The sequence below is a fragment of the Hibiscus syriacus genome, unplaced genomic scaffold (assembly GCF_006381635.1).
Source record: "Hibiscus syriacus cultivar Baekdansim isolate YM2019G1 unplaced genomic scaffold, ASM638163v2 tig00112699_pilon, whole genome shotgun sequence".
Taxonomy (NCBI): domain Eukaryota; kingdom Viridiplantae; phylum Streptophyta; class Magnoliopsida; order Malvales; family Malvaceae; genus Hibiscus; species Hibiscus syriacus.
In genome coordinates, this window is record NW_024063387.1 from 543432 (window position 1) to 562963 (window position 19532).

Below are 19532 nucleotides of genomic sequence, written 5' to 3' on the forward strand. Positions count from 1 at the left end.
GAAGATAAAACTTTTTCAAGATAAAAGAAGTTCTTGAAAAACTAAGTTGTGAGATATGTTAAGATGTGAAAAACCTAACATGTTTACTCACTATTTATAGGGGATTTTCAAGAGAGATTTAATCCAACCGAATATCTTTTAATATTCAACATTAAACGGATAACAATATTTTTTAATTTAAAATATAAAAAAGTATATAATTATCTTTAATATTCAAAGTTAAAAAGGTAACAAATATCTTTTTAAGTTGACATATTCAAAGAGTAATTATCATACTAATATTCAAATTAAATAATATATTTATTTTGCAATGGTCAAAAGGTAAACTCCTTTTACTATTCAAACTTAAACATATATTATTTTAATTTAAAATATACAAAATTATATAATTATCTTTTAATATTCAAAATTAAAAAGATAACAAATACCTTTTTAAATTGACTTATTAAAAGAGTAATTATCCTACTAATATTTAAATTAAAAATTATTTTTTAATTTACAATAGTCAAAAGGACTATGAATTTAATATAAATATTAAATCCATCAATTAAATTCACCTTTTTTCCAACAAATTTTTTATAGACACTCACATGATATGTTTGAACTAAATTCAAAGTTTGACTATCAAATCTATCTAATTTATCGATCTAAAAATAATCATAATGATCTTACAACTGATAGACGCACTAAAACTCATTACAAATACCCTTCAACACGAATGAAATAGGTGAGGGCATCTTTACAATCATCTCTCTCATTTATCTTTCTTCCTCATGATCACCTCTTTGTAATATGAAAATATCGGTTAACGATTGTTTTTTCATTAAGAGATAAATCGTTCACGATCGATAAATTAATAAAATTAATAAAATGAAAAATAACGGTGATAAAATGATGTGACTGATTTTGAGAGGTTATTGATGAAATTGAAGAATAAATAAAGTAAAATATAAAACATTGTAACGTGCAATAGAAAACGATGTCATTTTTTATAACATATTCGGTTGATCTGAAAATGTTACCGATGTTTACAAAATGGGTTTAACAAAATATCAACGATAATAAAGTAGATTGGGAATTAAAAATATTATAAGTTGCGGTAATAAATCCGATTGCAGATGAAATGTTATCGGAATATATAAATTGGACCTAACAAAATATTAACAGTAACAAATTATGTTGGGGGCAAAAAATATTCTTAGTTGCCATAACAACTCCAAATATATCTCGAAAATGTTACCAAAGTTTAAAAAACAAGTTTGAACAAAGTTGATAGCAAAGATATTATAAGTTGCAATAACAAATTCGGTTGTACTTCAAAATATTATTGAAAATTTTAAATTGAGTACAACAAAATATTGATAGTAACAAGACAAATTAAGGGGTTGTTTGTTTGGCTCTGAATAGAACAATTCAGCGCGTTTGTTTCGCACCTCTGAATGATTCAGTGATGACTGATTCAGTAAAACAGTACTGAATGATTCAGTGCTGACTGATTCAGCAAAACAGTGTTGAATGATTCAGCAAAACAGTGTTGAATGATTCAGCAAAACAGTGTTGAATGATTCAGCATCAAAGTACATTCTGAATTATTCAAAGCCATTATCAAACAACATGTCACATTCAGAGCTAATTCATACAAAGCCTCTGAATCATTCAACATTTGAATCATTCCGCGCTTAATCATTCTGAAGTAAACAAACAACAACAATTTCAATTGCACCTGAAAATTTTAGCATATTTTTAAAGTGTAAATTACGCGTTTAGTACTTAAACTACCAGTTTTAGTCTGTTTTAGTACTTAAATTTTAATTTTTTTTTTAAATCATACTTAAAGTTTAGTTTTTATTTCATTTTAGTACTCTGTTCAAAATTTTTAACTTTTGAATTTTTTTTAAAGTTAAGGTACTAAACGCCTTAATTTTTTAACGTCTGAGTACTAAAATAAAACAAAAACTAAACTTTAGTTATGATTTTGAAAAAAAGTAAAATATTAGATACTAAAACTAATAGTTTAAACATCAAATTTGTAATTTACCTTTTTTAAATATTCCGACAAAATATAACTGGTCACAAGTTAGATTGAGAGCGACAAATACTTTAAAGAATTTCCGCTTGCCACGTGAAATGTAACCATGGAGCGGAAGTCAAATAATTGGGTACTAGTTAATTTCATCATGTTTTTTTCCCATTACAAATAGGCTTAAGTATACAAGGTGCTCAATCTATATGCTCCTTTCTCCACTTTAGTATCTAACATTTACTTCATTCTAGTTTGATATCTAACATTATAAACGTTATTCATTTAGGTGTTTGGGCCATCAATGGCGTTAATTTTCTCCTTAAGTGACACGCGTTATATCCTGATAATTTTAAAAAATGTATTTAAAATTTAAAAATTAAAATTATTATATATATATATATATATATATATATATTAAAAAGAAAATACAAATTTTGAAATAAACACAAAACTTTGAAATTCTTCATTTTAACCCCTAAACTCACGCCGGCCACTGCCTTTTGCCGTCGACGAAGCTCCACCCGACCTCCCCTCCCCTCGGCGACCAAAACCCCCATGAAATCGTGACCGATCGATGACGAATCAACGTTTTATGCCCTCACGAACCCTAGGATGAAAATTGTGATGCCACACGATTTTTATAGCCGATGGACCATCGATCATTCATGATTTCATAGGAGTTTTGGTCGTCAGGGGAGGGGAGGGGAGGTCGAGTGGAACTTTGTCGAAGGCAAAAGGAGGTGGTCGACGTAGGTTTAGAGGTTGAAATGAAGGTTTTCAAAGTTTTGGGTTTAAGGTGACATATTTTAATATTAAAAAATATGTCAGGTGGCATTTTTAATGAGTTAACAACCAAACTTAACGGCCAGTCATGGTTTAACCCATTTTGAGTAACGTGATGAAACGTTAGGCACCAAACTAGAACGAAATAAATGTTAGGCACTAAATTGGAAAAATGGCATAAGTTAGGCACCTTTTGTATACTTAAGCATTACTATTATTTGTCTCGAGTTTTGATATTTATCTTGTCATTTATTTTCTCATATATTTTTAATATAAATATAGATATTTTTTATTAATATTGGTAAGTACAACACATTATCTTTTCAAACATAACTCTCAACCATTTTGACATTGAACGCTTATACCCATGACATTTCTAGTGCTCGAACCCAAGACCTCAAAGAATAACAACAATTCATTTACCACTGAGGTCGCTTGGTTCATGCAAATACTGATAATTCTAAACGTATCTATATTCATTAGTATTATATTTAGGATAAACTATACATTTAGTATTAAAACTATTAGTTTTGTTTTATTTTAGTACTTAAACTTTTATTTGTTTCAAAATCATACCTAATATTTATTTTTTGTATCGTTCAGGTACCACGTCGTTAAAAACTTTATGAAACTATTGTACTTGAAACCTTTTTATTGGTAAATTGTATCATCCGCCATTCAACTATTTTCTCACTCCTATTTGATCACCGAAGTTTATATATATATTTTTAATTTAATTGCCTAACTCAAATTACTCCTAATTTAATCACTCTAACTTTTAGATTTATATTTTTTATTTTAATTATATATTAATGAAATAATAATAAAATTTCATGTCACAAAAAATTAATAAAATTAATTAGAGCGATTAAAACAATAATAATTTGAAAGTTGTATAGTTAAATTAAATTTTTTAAACTTTAGTGACCAAAATAAGAGTGAAGATAGTTAAATGATGAATGATTTAATTTACCCATAATAAATTCTAACATAAGTTTTTAATGATGGGTACTTAAATGAAATAAAATGTCATTGTTAGGTATAATTTTAAAATAAATGAAAGTTTAGATATTAAAAAGAAATAAAATAGATGATTTTAGTACTAGTAGTTTACCCTATATGTTACCCGATTTAATAATTTATTATTATTTTTTCAATCCAACCGTTTCTGTTTTTTTAATATGACTGATTCAATGCTTAAAATTCCAAATCGGGTAGACTATAGAATTGATCACTTTTGTTTTAGTGTTGTAAATGTATGGTCACTCGATTAAAAAATATAATTCGTAGTCATTTTCGTTTTATTTTAATTAAGATGTGATTATTGAAACATTGACTTTCGTTAGTTTGATAACATGACACGTTAGTAAAAATGTTTAATTTTTTACTTTAACCCCTAAACTTTAGATAAATACTAATTAGGGACCATTTTATAAATTCAAAGTAATTTAACAAAGTTCTAATTTACTCTTTTCTATATGTTTTCTTCCGAAATCCCGTCTTCTTGTGCCGCACACCTCTCTCTTCTCTAGAGCTGTGATTCTTGTAGACTTAAACCCACGCCGCCAGCTACCGTTTGTCAGTGGTCACTACTCCGAACATCAACGTTAGAGAAGGAAAAAGTCCAAACCACTGTCAATCTCTGATGGTTTTGCAGATTTCTGATACTCTATATCTGACGGTCTCACCTTTGTTTTGGTTTTTGGTTGGGGCAGAGGCTTAAGGTATACACAAAACGCCCTAACATTTTTAATAATGGGTGACTTATGCTATTGAAGCGCATATCTGATCATTTATGAAATTGCTGGATAATATGAATCATTTTTGAAGAAATCATTATCTTTAGAATGGTTTCAAAAAATCTGTTATTCATAATGTTTTGCTTGTAAATAAAATTAAGACTGGGATAGGGAAACAAATCGGACCTTCAAGTAGTTTGATTTCATTATTGCAGCGCATTTCTTTTGCCGAATAATGAAACATGATGTCATCATAGAAAAAAAATTGAAGAGGCGTTTGGATTTCTTCGTCTCCGATTGATATTGATTTGGACTTCTTCGTTCGCTGACGACGACATTCGGAGTAGTGACCATTGATGAACGGTGGCCGACGGCGTGGATTTAGGTCTGCGAGGGTCATGGTTGTAGAGGTGTGGGAAGCAAGAAGATGGGGTCGAGGAAGAAAACATATAAAAAGGGTAAATTAGAACTTTATCCCTAAATTAATTTAAATTTATAAAATGATCCTTAGCTAGTATTTTATCTAAAGTTCAGGATTAAAGTAAAAAAATTAAACCTTTTTACTAACGTCTCATGTCATCGAACTAACGGAAGTCATCATTTCAATTATCACAGCTTAATTAAAACAAAAAGAAAGTGACTATGAATTATGTTTTTTGAATTGAATGACCATACGTTTATAAAATTGAAATAAAAGTGACCAACTCTGTAATTTACCCTAGAAAATATCATCCGCCTTGTAGCTGCATACTAATCTACCTTTTTTCTAGGCGAGTCCATACTAAAGGCTTTGTAATAAATTTGCCTTCAAATTTTATATTTTTGTTAAATTTATTCTTATTTTAAAAAAACATCGAGTAGTGAATTAAGTGATCTAGATGGTTAAATGATATGTATCGTTTAAGGTCTAGAGTTCGAACATCGTACATATAAGATATTAACATTTATTGTTAAATAATTGAGAGAAATCTTTGAATATATATTATATTATACTTGCTCCAGATTTATAAAAATAACATTGAATATAACTCTAAAAGTTATTTTTTGTTAATTATTTTAACTTTTAAAAAATGACGATTGGACTATTAAAATTTTTATGCAACTAATATAACAACACTTGCAGTAGTATATATTTTTTTAATATAGTAAAACATTATGTCAGTAAGTAATGGCCCAACCCTTGAATAAATTTGAACGATTGGTCGTTGGTGTTGTAAGCAACTTGAATAAATGGACCAACCCTGCCTAAGCGAGTTAAACATTGTTTATTGCCCAAGTGACCAATGGCCCGTTTCTGGAAATAGTCCATCCAGGATCGACACGTACCTATCTTAAAATTTAAATTTTTTGAATAATTATATATTTTAATAGTTGTATTTATGTCCGTTTTTGAGATTTTGGATGCTAGGGGAAAATTTAAAAACGTAACTTCTAATAGCAAATATTAAAAAGATAAATTTTAAGAGTATATAAAAATTTATGTAAAACTCCCTTTTGTGTTTGTACTAATTTTTGTGTTCGTTTTCTTTTTCACTATCGGAAGCATGTTTCTGCAGTAACATTATACAGTAAAAATATGAAGCAAAAAATATAGAGTGATAGCATCCAAGTCCTCGTCGTTGAAGTTTTACCTCACTTTTAGATAAATTATGTAATACACTCTCACCTACATTTCATAATTAACAAAAGAAAATAATAAAAAAAATATAATTTACAACCATAAAGTATAGACATAATACAACTTTCAGAATATATATAAATAAAATCAAAACACAGTCATAAATTAATGAACTATATTTAATTTAATTTGAGTGGTTTTTAACCTTCGTATTTTAATTGATAACCACATTCAAATGCTAATATAATAAAACATTAAAAGAGAATTACCGGTTTTAAAAAAATATATAATTCAAACAAAATAATAAATTTCTTTTAACACAATGCTCATTTTTTTGAATGAAACTCATAGGCCTCATTAAAAATCCATTCTAAACCTAATAAGGGGAAAATAGTGCCCAAATTATATTAATCAAAGATCAATGACATCGTTTTTAACATCCTGAACAATGATGTCGGGAAAAACCGACTCAAAAAACAAAGAACCACCCGAATTTAAAGCCCAACTGGCTAATGTATGAACAACCTGATTACACTCTCTAGGAGTATACAAAATACAAAAACGAGGATGATCCTGAAAAATAGTATGAGCCTCTTGAACGTACACCCCAAGGGTGAAAATATTTGTAGAAGTTTGTGTAATCTTATGGACGAGCATCAAGGAATCAATTTCAATCTGAACATCAGACCATCTCATATCACAAGTCATTCTAAGACCAACGAGTAAAGCAGATAGTTCTGCAAAACCCGCCTCAAAACATCCAACAGAACATTGGGTCAAACCACCACAAACATGTCTACACTTATCACGAGCAACAACTCTAATTATAGACAGTCGGTGCTCCGCAACAAAGGCACCATCAACATTCACTTTGATAACTCCCTCCAAAGGTGGAGTCCATCGTATAGCAGTATTTGTAGACCGTTGTTTATTCATCCCCACACTAATAGCCCTTAAATAGTCCTGATGTAATATCTTTGCATTAGTCACCAAGAGTTACGCCGGTTGAAACCTGTCAGAATGAACAAAGGAGTTTCGATTATTCCAGACATTCCATATAATTATAAAAAAACCAGCAAAATCATCAATTCCTAGAATAGAGAATACTTCCTCCATCCATAATAAAGGACTATCCATAGTACTTAAAAATATAGAAGGAGGCAGATCTTCTAGAAGTAAAGTCTCCAAAGTTACAGGACAGTCCCTCATGGCATTTATAATCGTCTCCTCCCCATTAGAACACATAGGACAAATTCCATCACCAAAACCAGCACTTTTAAGTCGACTACCCATAGGTAATGCATTCCGGGCAACCCGTCAAGCAAACACACGTATCTTAGGAAGAATTTTCAATTTAGTCATAACTGACAACAATTTAGACTTTCTCTCATTATCATGATGTTGTTTCTGTAACCACCAATAACCAGATCTAACTGATTAGATACCCGAATCATGGTTAGCCCAAACAATAACATCTTCTGCACAAAGTGCAATAGGAACTGAAAGAATCTGCATAGCATCTTCCTTAGAAAACAACCTTATATAAACAAAAGAGAGAACAATGGTTGGACATAGATATGGTTTATAGTTACATCAAAATGAATTAATATTCATTTTTAAAATTTTGCTTTTATATTATTTTTACGATTGTAATTTTTTGCTTTTGTGTTGGATTTTTTAAAAATAATACGGGTCTCATTAAAAACCCCTTCTAATCCTAATAAAGGGAAAAGAGTGTCCAAAATTCCATTAATCAAGAAGAAATTACATATTTACGAATGTCACTAGCAATGATATCGGGACAAACCGAATAAAAAAATAATGCACTACCAGAATAACTGACCCAACTAGCGAGAGCATGAGCCACATGATTACATCTTTTGTGTCGTTTTTGTTAATGAATGACCAACACTATTATTTAAAAGGGTAACGTGTACAAATAGTCCTCCGACTATAGAACACTACTTTGTTAAGTCTATTGACTATTAAAAGTTACAAAATAATCATCCAACTATTCATTATGTTCCAAACTTATCATTTATTGTTAAAACTGACAATTATTTAAGCTAGACCTTAACATAATGACTAGGATATGATAGTCGTTTGAGATTCTAGGATCATATTTTATCATATCACAGTCAACAGGTTAACGTTCAGCTCAGAGTATCGTCCACTTATTAACAGAAAATGACGAGTTTGGAACATAGCAAATAGTCAAGTGACCATTTGTAACTTTTAATAGTCGAATGATTCAACAAACTAATACTCTATAATAGGATTTGGTTTAGGGTTTCCGTCCTAAAATTTTAGTGGTATGTTCCTTTTGAATAAATTTTTTTTATATGATAAATAGATACATGTTAATCCTGAAAAATAATTTCTTATAACCGTGCATATTCTTCTGATTTTATTTAATTTTACCGTCTATTTTAGTTGTTTATATATTATGAATAAATATATTTGGTCAATCAGTTAAGTTATTTATTTTTTAATTATTAATTCTAAATTTACTATAAACACTCTTATTTTTAAGGTATTCTCTTTTTCCTCTCTTTTGAATAGGATGAAAATTAGATTTAAAATCTTTAAAAATCATTTATATATTATAAAATATATAAAAAAGAATATTTTTTGGTACAAATATAAAAAAAAGAATCTTATATTGATAATTTTAGAATTAAATTTGAATCATGAATAAAATCCAAACATCCAACCGAAAGCATAATGGGAAGGATATATGAAGGCGGACAGGTGTAAACGCTGAGGTTAGAATCTACAGCGGCGCAATGCGGTAGCTGGTGAAATGAATGCCTCAGCTTACTCGGCTACCAATTCTAATAACTCTCCTACTTCAAATCCAACCCAACTCAACTCTATATCTAAACCCTACGTGTTCGGCGCAGAGCAGTGGGTGCTTCGTACATGGTACACACGCGTATTACTCAGAGACATGGACGGAGATAGTTAATTCTAAATTATGATAATATTTTATTAATATTTTTTATTCATAATTCTAATAGATAATGGACATAAATAGTGTCATAAAATAAATATAATCAATACCATAAATAATAATTCAAAAAGTTTTATCCTTGATAAACAAATATATTTGGAATTTCTTATAAAATATGACTAGAAAATAGATGACTTGGGGGACTGGGATGGGGTGGTTTGGCTTGGGGACGAGGGATTACTGTTGCTTTGCCAGTGGAAGTAAGCTTGTGGCACGACAACTTGTTCAACCGATGTAAGCAAAGCAACTGGTGATTCCAGAGGAAAAGATGTCTTTGGACACGTTAGGCTGCTCTTTGTTTTGCAATAAAATCAACTCTTTGTTGAACCCGGACATCTGTTAAACACCGATTGAAGAAATCAAAAGTGATTAGAAGGTTGGTGTTCCATGTATATTAATTTACATATAATAAATAATAAAATTTAGTCGCGTTGGATTCATGCCTTGTTATCTGGTCGAAAGATAGTTCTAGTTGAAGCTCGAACATTGGCTCCAACGTCGTCGTTTTTTCCTATTCTATGTTAATAGTAGGATAAACTACACGGGTGACCACTGAACTATTATCCATTTTCATATTGACCACTGACGTTTTTATTTGTTCAGTCAGATCACCTAACTATTTAAATGCTTCAATCAAGTCATCGACAATTATTTTTTTAACGGAGGTTATGACATGTCAGTTAATAAAATTGATAGAATTATATATTTGGTCCTTAATATTTACACATTCTATCAATTTAGTCATTGTTTTAATTTAATTAAATAAATTTAACTTAATAAATTAGTCATTTAATTGACGCGTGTCACCTCCAATTTACTGATTAATTTATTAGGTTAACTTTATTTAATTGAATTAAAATAGTGACTAAATTGATAGAATTTATAAATATTAAGGACCAAATATATAATTATATCAATTTTATTAACTGACAGTTCATCAACTCCGTTAAAAAATAACGATAAGTGGCTTAATTGAATCATTTAAATAGTTTGATGGTCTGATTAACCAAACCAAAACATCAGTGGTCAATATAAAAATGGATAATAATTTAGTGGTCACCCGTGCAGTTTACCCTTAATAATATTATCTCAAGTCGTGGTAGCCACGCCCATGCACTTACTTACCAAGGAGAAGATGTTGCTTTCACAAATACTTAGCTCCCACGCTTACCAATATTATATCTGTGCCTCAAACATTAAAATTTATATTTCTATAGAAATTATTGTCAATTTTCACAAAATAATCTACACATTCTAAAACAATTTTATTGTTATTCATATTTCTATTTTTTTCTCCAAATGAAAGATATTAAGAAAATAGATTAGCACAACTGACCAAAAAGAGAGCAGGAGTAGTGTGGTTCGGATCTCAAACCTGGTAGGGTTGGAGCGTGGGTCCGGACGCGGAGATCCCAAATCTTTGACCCGTTTACAAACTTGGACGACACGTATCCCTCTCCGCCAATCACACTCTCCCAATCTTATCCGTTCTTCAGTCATCCAATAAAAAATCCAACGGTTCGGAAACGCTAACTCCTTCCCAAAAGGAAATTCGACCCAAGGAAGCCAGCATAGCTCGTCGATTTCCTTCTCTACCATTCCCGCCACAGAGGAAAATAAAAGAATATTCCTCAAGCTTTTTACTGCACCAACACGTTTCCATTTATCACTTTAAACTCAAGTCTATTTTTTATAATTATTTATATATATTATATTAATCAACCAATTTAAATTTAGTATTTCATAGATGAAAATTATTCTTCTAACTTAATTTATTTTATTTGTAAGTATCAAAATTTAAACTTTTGATTTTACGTAAGAGATATGATATTTTGTCCTACTAAATCAATTAATTATTAGTTAAAATGTGATTTTAATTCAATTTTATAAAATTTAATATGATATAATTTTATTATAGTATTAAATTTTTTTATCATAATTCTAATCGTTTAGTTATTTTTATTTTTAAAATTTATGACTATATTTTATAATAATATTATTATCATCAAAATTCATAAAGTGTTTTTTTTTAATTTTACGAATAAATTTTGTTATTTTTATTATTTCTACCCGTTAGTTTAAATAAACAAAGTATTAGATATTTTTAAACAATAGTCTAATTAAATATTTAATATTATAAATTAAAAAACAATTGTGTACAAAATTTGATTCGGAATCAATTTACCAATGAGCATTAAATATGGATGGTGTTATAAAAAATATATAATTTTGTTATTTCTAAAATTACTTTAATATATTTATATTTTCAAAATTCAAAAAAAAAACTCTTAAAGTAGGCATGATTGTAAGGGTGAGCAAAACTCGACTCGATTTGAAAAATCGATTTTTTTTAACTCGATTTGACTCGAAAAGACTCGACTCGAATTGAGTTTGAATTATAATTTCATAAACTTGACTAGACTCGAAAAAAGTTCAAATTCAAATCGAGTTGTAAAATACAACTTGAATAACTTAAATTTTTTAGTGATTAGTAGATTTATTTTCAAGTTTGACTCGAGTCCTTAAATTTTATATAATATATGTATATCACATATAAAAAAATATAAAAAATATATTTGTATTGTATATATAATTATACAAAGTCACATAAATTGAAATGAAATAATATTATAAATATTTATAATTAAATTTAAATAAAAATTTAAAAAATCGATTCGATTAAAAAAATTTAAATCAAATACGAATTAAAAACTTTAAATTTTTTACTCGACTCTTTTGGATTCGATTGAAGGCTTATCTATCCTACATGGGAGCCAAAATTCACGGATTTGAGTGTTTTCAGCGTTACCTTGTATCCGCCACTTTCTTCTCTCGCCCCGAAATTGCATATTTTCCATTTAGTCATTTTTCATTTCTGTTTCTATCTTGCGTTTTCTCGCACTCCATAGAAAAATAAATAAAACCTCTTCCTCGTTTGCCTGTATTGGATCGAGTTCCCCAGTTTCTCAACCACCAGCAAGCCTAAAAGAAGAAATAAAAATCATTAGTTTCGGCCCTAAATTCGAAGAGGTTTTCTTTTCTTCTCCCAACCCAAAATAATCCTTCTTATTTTGGTATCATCTTTGTTGGTTGCGTTTCGCGGGAGTAAAACTCGGGAATCGTTGTTCGGTAGCAATCTTAATCATTATTTGCATTTGATTATCGCTCAATCCAGGTTTTCCTTGCTTGATCTATCTTTTCTTTCTAATGTATATTTTTTTACTTTTTCTTGATTCGTTCGCGAACCTTAGTTTCTGCTAGATTAGTTTTGAGGGATTAAAAAAAACTTGAAAAAGAAGAAGAAAAGATATTGAGATTTTAGAAATTTTGATATTGATTTTTTGGGGGTGTGTAGAGAGTTCAGTTACGCCACCGTTTCTGTTTTTCTCCATTTTGGTCTTTTAACTGGTTTTAGGTATTTTTAAACAAGAAAATCTCCGTGAAATTTTGGTGCGTTGTTTTAGTTTGTCGTCAAAAATCGAGGGTTTTTCTTGTTAGTTTAGATCCTCCGCTAAACTATCCCATTTTTATTTTCATTTTAATTTCATTTTCAAGAGAGAAAAAAGAAAGGGAAAAAAGCAAGAGCGAGAAAACCAGTGAGGAGGAAATTTTTAGGGTTTGCATTTAAAGAAAAGTCTTCAGGATGTTTGGTTAAAATTTGAAAGAAAGATTAGGGGATTGGTTGTTTTTGAACAATGGCTTTGAATTTTTCCCATCGACCTATCTTTCCTGCTAATATGAATGAAGACAATCTGGTTTCTCCTATGAGAATCGCAAATGGATACCTGGTTGAAGGTATCCCGGAGTGGAATGGAGATGGGTGTTCGAAACCTTGGTTTTCGAATCATCAGTTGAATGATTGCTTTGATTATGGAAGAGATAGGAGTGGTGATCGATGTGGTTCTCAGGAGACTTCTTCTGATGACATTGTTGATCTTTTGCCGTCTGATCCTTTTGGAATGGACATCTCCACTACTTTCACTGCAATTACTGGTTGGCTTGAGGATTTGGAAACTGATTATGGCTGCTGTGTGAGAGATGATGTGGCGACTGGTGATGGGAGTTATCAATTGTTTGCCGGATTGAACTTTATTTGGAACAATGCCATGTGGTTCCAAAAGTTCCCAGGAAGCATGGGATTTGAAGGTAAAGGTGGTATATGTTGTGGATTTGGTGGGTGTCCTCATGCAAAGGAAAGAGGGGACGTGTCTGGTAGTGCTGCTCTTGGACCAGCATGTGATGTAGAGGACGTTTTGTCTTTTGGAAATGGAGATATGGATTTGCTTGATCAGGAAAATGAAGAATTTCAGGACTCTGAGGATTTTTCTGAGGGACATGAAAGATCTCCTCATGAAGCTCTTATTTTGGCCCTTGGTTATCTTGGTGTGCGGGATCTTTTCGTCATTGAAAATGTTTGTACATCTCTGAGATCTATAGTTCAGAATGACCCTCTCTTATGGAGGAGTATTCACATTGATCCGCCACTAAATGAGAAGATTACTGATGATTCTTTTACAAATAGCTAGTAGATGTCAAGGTAGCTTGCAATGCTTGAGCCTGGTTGATTGCCAAAGGATTACCGATGAAGGCCTAAAGCATGTGGTCGAAAATAATCCAAAACTAATCAAGGTGATTTGTTGATTGAAATTTTGATTCTTCTGTTGTTTTTTAAGTCTTGGTTGTTCTGGTTACTTCGTTGTAGGTGTTTTTACTTGTGCGCTTATCCTTGAATTTATTGATCTGCATTTGGGTTTTATCTTATCATTGTAAGAATTATACAAACTGGAATATTATGGATTATGCTTGTATGAATGTGTTAATATCTTATAATTCAAACGAGTGAAATTGCAATTTGCTCTCCGATTTTGGATTATTGTGCTTACTTATTTGTTTGCTACAGATTACTTCAAGAAAATTATAAACAGTTATGAATCTAAACTCTAGTAGTTTTGTAATCCAGAAAATGACTGAATATGCATATGTCGGCATAGAATGCATGATGATAATGCTATAAGCTCCCTGATTTTTGTTATATTGGTATGCGGCTTTAAAAGAAAATGTGAGTAGTTACAACTAAATCCTGCAATCTTTAGACATATTCACAATATGATGAATGTATATATTCTCATGAAGTGACTATATAAAACAAAAAATATAGTTTTTCACATAATAGAGGCATGTATGTGAAGAGGATTTCTGTGATTTAGTGTTCCTTTATGTTTTATGCTGGAGCATCACATACGTCTAGGTCCAATGCATATACTGAATTGCTCTAAGTAACTTTCAGTGTTGTTGGGTTAAATGATTTAGCTTCTACTTTGCCAATATGCTTTGCTACCCAACTATAAAACAAATTTCTGAGCTAGTTGTTGGCTGTAATATTGCATGTTCTAGCTTTTTATGGGAAACTTCATAATTGTTTCTGTTTTCTTTGGGAATTTGGTTTTTAATTTTAGTAGCTTCAATTATGAAATGTTTGTTAAATAAAATATTTCCTCCATCTTTTTACATGGATTAATATTGTTTCTTTTCTTTTGTAAGCTAACTAAATATTTTCTTCTTCCTTGTAGTTGAGTGTACCTGGATGTACAAACTAACTAAATATTTTTTTCTTCCTGTAGTTGAGTGTACCTGGATGTACAAAACTAAGTGTCGATGGTATTCTGAATAGCCTAAAGGCTTTGAAGTCTATGGGCTCACTAGGTGTGAAGCAGCTGAGGATTGGCAGTCTTTATGGTGTGACACAAATGCACTTGGAAGAGCTGAAATTCTTGTTGGGTGTGGACAACCAAATTCAGCAGGTTGAGCTCAAGCCACATTTTTATAGCAGAAGAAATATATATCTCTCTTGTGAAGATGATCGTGCCATTGATATTGAAATGTGCCCAAGATGCAAAAACGCGAGGCTTGTTTATGATTGTCCAGCAGAGGGTTGCCAGCAGAAAGGGCGTGCTGCTCAGTCATGCAGGGCATGCATTATTTGTGTGGCAAGATGTGTTCAATGTGGGAGGTGCTTTAATGACAGTGAGTACGAGGAGAACTTCTGTCTGGAGTTGCTTTGTTCGGATTGTTCAAAGTCACAACTCACTCTTCGTCAAACTGCAAACCTTCATCTCCATGGGTAGACTGAAATGTTTCACATTTTATGGTTTCTGAATGCCCTTAAGATGATGTGTTCGTGATAGTTCAAGGCAGCCAGAAAGCAATATACTATGATTTGTCTCCATCTTTATCGTTGCTTGTTTATTCTGCTCAAAATTTCAGCCTATTACTGGACTTGACCGAGCCTTAGATTCTCTGAGCTAATGGGTTAGTGATATTTGGAGAAAAGAGAGAAGTGCACTTGCATATGTTGTCCAAGAGAAGCATATTCTGGTTTTGGTGGATTCTTCTCGCACATTTGTGTTTGCTTGTGGATGATCATTGCTGATGTCAAGAATAAAGGTGGAAAGTGAGTTTGCCAAGGAAGCAGTTCAAGTATTAACTTATGTGTTCAAAAGTGGAATCTGTTTACAGAACCTTCTGCTCAGAACTGGGAAACTGTGGTGGCCGTCGAATGTGACTGACGCCCACTCTCATGATCACCGACTTATTTACTTAATAATCGGAATTTCTGTTTGTGTTCCGTTCCATGTGATGATGAACTATCAAATGATACAATGGTACATGTTTATATACAATTTGCTCTCATTAAACTTGTCTGGTTGTATTGGCTATTGATTATCACCGATTGTTGTGCCTCCTTAATACGACCTTGAATGTAGCCTAGTTTTACTATTCAGTATATGCTTTCATTAGCCAGGCTTCCAAATGTTGTGGTTGTGGACTACATGGGTTCAAGTAAACCATTTGACCCTGAACTTTGAGGCATGTAATAGAATTGCATGGTTCACCATTGAAGTGTGCGGTCTCAGGTTTGCCTTTGTTATTAAGGATACTTCACTTCTAGAACACCACCTCCTAGAAAGCTATCAAGAACATCTGGGGATGCACCGAGCCAATTCGGCTGCTCATCCGAATGGATGGCAAATACTAATGAAGTAACCTCGCGACCTGCAATCAGAAAACCTTGGTTTCGTTGGACGCAAATATTTTTCTCAGCTCGGCATTTCCCCTTCCAAAAACCCAAAGAAGTACTGAAGGTGCTTGTGGTCTTTGGCCGGAGAGTTTGGTCCGAACGAACCAAATCATGGTACAAAATCTTTGACATCCACTTCACCACCACACCTGCTCGTAGACAATGGAAGTACGTACTAATGGCACAAAATCTAGTGGTGCTACAATTAATTGCACGTTGCGAGGGAACTAGGCTTTGGATTAGCTGTTTTTATTGTTACAAAACATGGGTGGATTTCAGTTCTGGACCAAAAAGGAAAATAATTAGATTGATTTCCTATATCAATATCAGTAAAGCACATACATCCAGAACGACTATTTCCCAACACAGATTCAAAACCTCTTTCCAAAATCTCAAGAAATGCAGGCATTCTGTTCTTGCAAGTGATCAGTCACTTGTACAAAAGCATATGATCCAACAAAACAACGAAAGCAAAATTAAAGATTAAAAAATGCCGAACAAAGCAAGCAGCTTTCTTCTTTCAGTCAATAAATGGGGGTTTTAAGTAAAAACCATAGGAAAATAAATGGGCAAATGTGTTTACCTGAGAGAAGTTGAGTTGCTAAAGAACGAAAAATGGGTATTTTCTTGATTTCAAACCCAACAAAATTAGGTTATGGTCATAGCTATTTCCACATTCGCAGCCATAACCAGCGACTCCAGAGCAACGAGAATGGAAGGGGCAGCAAATGAACATGGAATTTTAAAGAACGAATCGACAGCCTTTTCATGTGTTCTCTCCCGTTGGCTCAATTGGGAATATCGACTAAATAGTGGAATTTGGGATTTCATTGTAGTATTTAAACAGTTAAGTTTTGACAAAAATTAAATTAAATTGGATTAGATTAGTTGATTAATATTAACAATCTCTAGAGTTGTTGATTAAAATCTTAGCGGACATCTCTTTTCTCCTAGAATGTCAATACAGTAATAGTTAATAATAAAATTCCTCTTTCCTTCTACCTAAGTAAAAAATTGTTAAAAAAAAAAATTGGCCTAAATAGTGTTTGAATTAAACTTTAAAAGATGAAATTATTTTTTTTAATTTTTTATCAGATCAAAATTTTAAATTTAATAATTAAATAAATTAAAATTTCAAGACAAAAAAATTAAATCAAGTAAAGACCTTCAACTAGGATGCATTTACGAAGTTTCATTAATAAGCCGAAGCTCTATTCTCGAGTTGAAAAAAAAAGGAAGGAATGCAGGGAATTTTCATTAACAAAGCATAAGATGACGGACCACGAAAAACAATTCATGGCAGTTGTGGGTATCAAGTGAATAGAAGATTCCCAAATCACAATTGAGAAGGAAAAAGAAAAAGGGAGTTCCGATCAAACTACTGCTCGTCCCATTCATCATTCTTGTATGATACAAGAGTGTCCACCTTGTGTATCTGCATCAACCACACACACACAGAATTTCTTAAGAAGAAGATGATGAAGAAACCTCTATTTTTTGATTTCAATGGCTTTTGATCAACTGATTTTGCAACCATTTTTACCTTAGTATCAAACGAATGCAACTTCACCATCTGAGGATTTGCAATCAACTTGGGGTCACTCTCAATCCAAGTGAATGGCACTGCAACATCTTTATCAGTGTATGCTAATACATCAAACACGCCTGTAAACAACACCACATGTGAGAGAGACGACTATGAAACCTAGGAAGAAGATGACTCTATCCATGTCCGACACTAGTTCCAAATACATCCGGACCAGCGCCCAATCCATGTTATGGATCCAACACTTACTACTAAATCTGGGGGAAACAGGGTTTAGTTTTGATGTTATTGGCTTACATGGTTCATCAAGGCACGGCAAGTAGGTAATACTTGAAGCAATCTGTCTCATGATTGCTTGTATTTCTCTCATGATTTCTTTGTCACTCTTTTCCCTGGACACACTGCAAACAAATTCTCAGATTTCAAACAAATACCATACACTGATTAAATAAACATGTCAAATAAAAAAGAGAAGACAAAATTTACCCTTTTTCGACAACCTCACTGTCTGTTTCAATGCTAAAATTCCACCTCTCCAACACCTCATTGGTGGCCTTGCTCATGACAACCAATACAACCCTTTGTAGCTTCCCAGCTTCCAGCCATTCTTTTTCAAAACAATTTCAGTTTCAAAACGAAATGATTAATGAAAGGGATATTGTACCAACACTTGCTCATGATAAAATGTAGGCCATTTTAGTCCAGTTCTCTAGTAAAAGGAAAAATGGAAGATATTGTACCAGAAAGCTGGGCTGTTAAGTTGGAAATGAAGGATTTAACCCCTTCATCTTGAGTAAGCAACATTGGAAGTCCATATTTCTTCACTTTCGCGAAGCTTTCTTCCGGGTAAACCCCTCGATTGTAAAGAATGCTAAACAAAAACACAATTGGTTAATTAAACCCTAAACCCTGAAAATCATTAAGGAGAGACCCAGATGAATACATCGATTCATCTTTTACCTATTCGCAGCATAACCTGGAAAAAAAAGGAGATTAGGCAAAAAGAATTGTCAACAACCACAAAAAGAGAGAGAGAGAGAGAGAGAGACCGCCACATGGGCAGGATTTGAGAAAACACATACCAAAAAACTCGCTCACGATTGCTGCTGAGCCGCGAAGAGTGATAATATCTTTGGCAAGTGATCTTGACGCCATCCGCCTTCTACAATCAAAGTGTATTTCAAAAGGAAAGGGTGCGGATTGGGGATTGATATAGTAGAAAATTAGGGATCGGATAAGGTGAAGAGGAAAATGGAAATGAATTTCCTGGAAATCGGAGAATGAAAATCAAAAGTGGGAAGAAAAAGAAGAGAAACGGCTGACATTTTAAATTGCACCTTTAACGGTCAAAAAGGTGGGTCCGTCCTTTTTCATTTTGAAAACGTGCGGACACGTAGGATAATTAGGGATAGTGGGTAGTCTCGTGCGAAAATAATATTTTTTTTCAAAAATATATTTATCACATTTAAATTTATACTATTTAAAGTCACCTCACGTCCTCACCTATTCCAAGGATAGCATCATAAGCGAAGATGTTTATGTTTTTCTACGGCATATTGGTTATAGATATGGTATATATAGTATTGAAACAAAGAGACAAATGGGGATGTAGCTCAGATGGTAGAGCGCTCGCTTAGCATGCGAGAGGTACGGGGATCGATACCCCGCATCTCCACTTTTTACTCTTTCTTGACTATCATGTTAAGAAACACAAGCGAGAGAGAAAAAATAG

The 19532-nt window shown here is 32.1% G+C and overlaps 2 protein-coding genes, 1 long non-coding RNA gene and 1 other non-coding gene across 4 annotated transcripts; 2 read left to right on the plus strand and 2 right to left on the minus strand.

Moving 5' to 3' along the window:
- Window positions 1-2027: 2027 nt before the first annotated feature.
- On the minus strand, window positions 2028-19476 carry LOC120182655. The gene is made up of 3 exons (XR_005521847.1): window positions 19399-19476; window positions 4209-4220; window positions 2028-2038 (listed from the first exon to the last, which is right to left on the minus strand). It is a non-coding gene; the product is annotated as an uncharacterized LOC120182655 (long non-coding RNA).
- LOC120182652 (F-box protein SKIP14-like) lies at window positions 12598-15762 on the plus strand. Its single transcript, XM_039187566.1, is given in 4 exon segments — window positions 12598-13683; window positions 13685-13805; window positions 14798-15278; window positions 15362-15762. Coding segments are annotated over 4 exon segments (1521 nt in total). The 5' UTR covers window positions 12598-12871; the 3' UTR covers window positions 15469-15762.
- On the minus strand, window positions 17554-19094 carry LOC120182653 (mitotic spindle checkpoint protein MAD2-like). The gene is made up of 7 exons (XM_039187567.1): window positions 18883-19094; window positions 18761-18776; window positions 18541-18671; window positions 18287-18407; window positions 18098-18201; window positions 17798-17919; window positions 17554-17689 (listed from the first exon to the last, which is right to left on the minus strand). The coding sequence occupies exons 1-7, from the start codon at window positions 18953-18955 to the stop codon at window positions 17633-17635; spliced, it is 624 nt and encodes a 207-aa protein (XP_039043498.1). The 5' UTR covers window positions 18956-19094; the 3' UTR covers window positions 17554-17632.
- TRNAA-AGC lies at window positions 19403-19475 on the plus strand. Its single transcript has one exon. It is a non-coding gene; the product is annotated as a tRNA-Ala (tRNA).
- Window positions 19477-19532: the final 56 nt, after the last annotated feature.

Bases quoted from the DNA above. Each gene is read 5' to 3' on its own strand.
- LOC120182653 (XM_039187567.1), bottom strand. From the start codon at position 18,955: ATGGCGTCAAGATCACTTGCCAAAGATATTATCACTCTTCGCGGCTCA. The intron at 18,408-18,540 runs GTACAATATCTT...GTTTTGAAAAAG, and splicing joins CTTAACAGCCCAGCTTTCTG to AATGGCTGGAAGCTGGGAAG. The intron at 18,202-18,286 runs GTAAATTTTGTC...ATTTGTTTGCAG, and splicing joins AGTGAGGTTGTCGAAAAAGG to TGTGTCCAGGGAAAAGAGTG.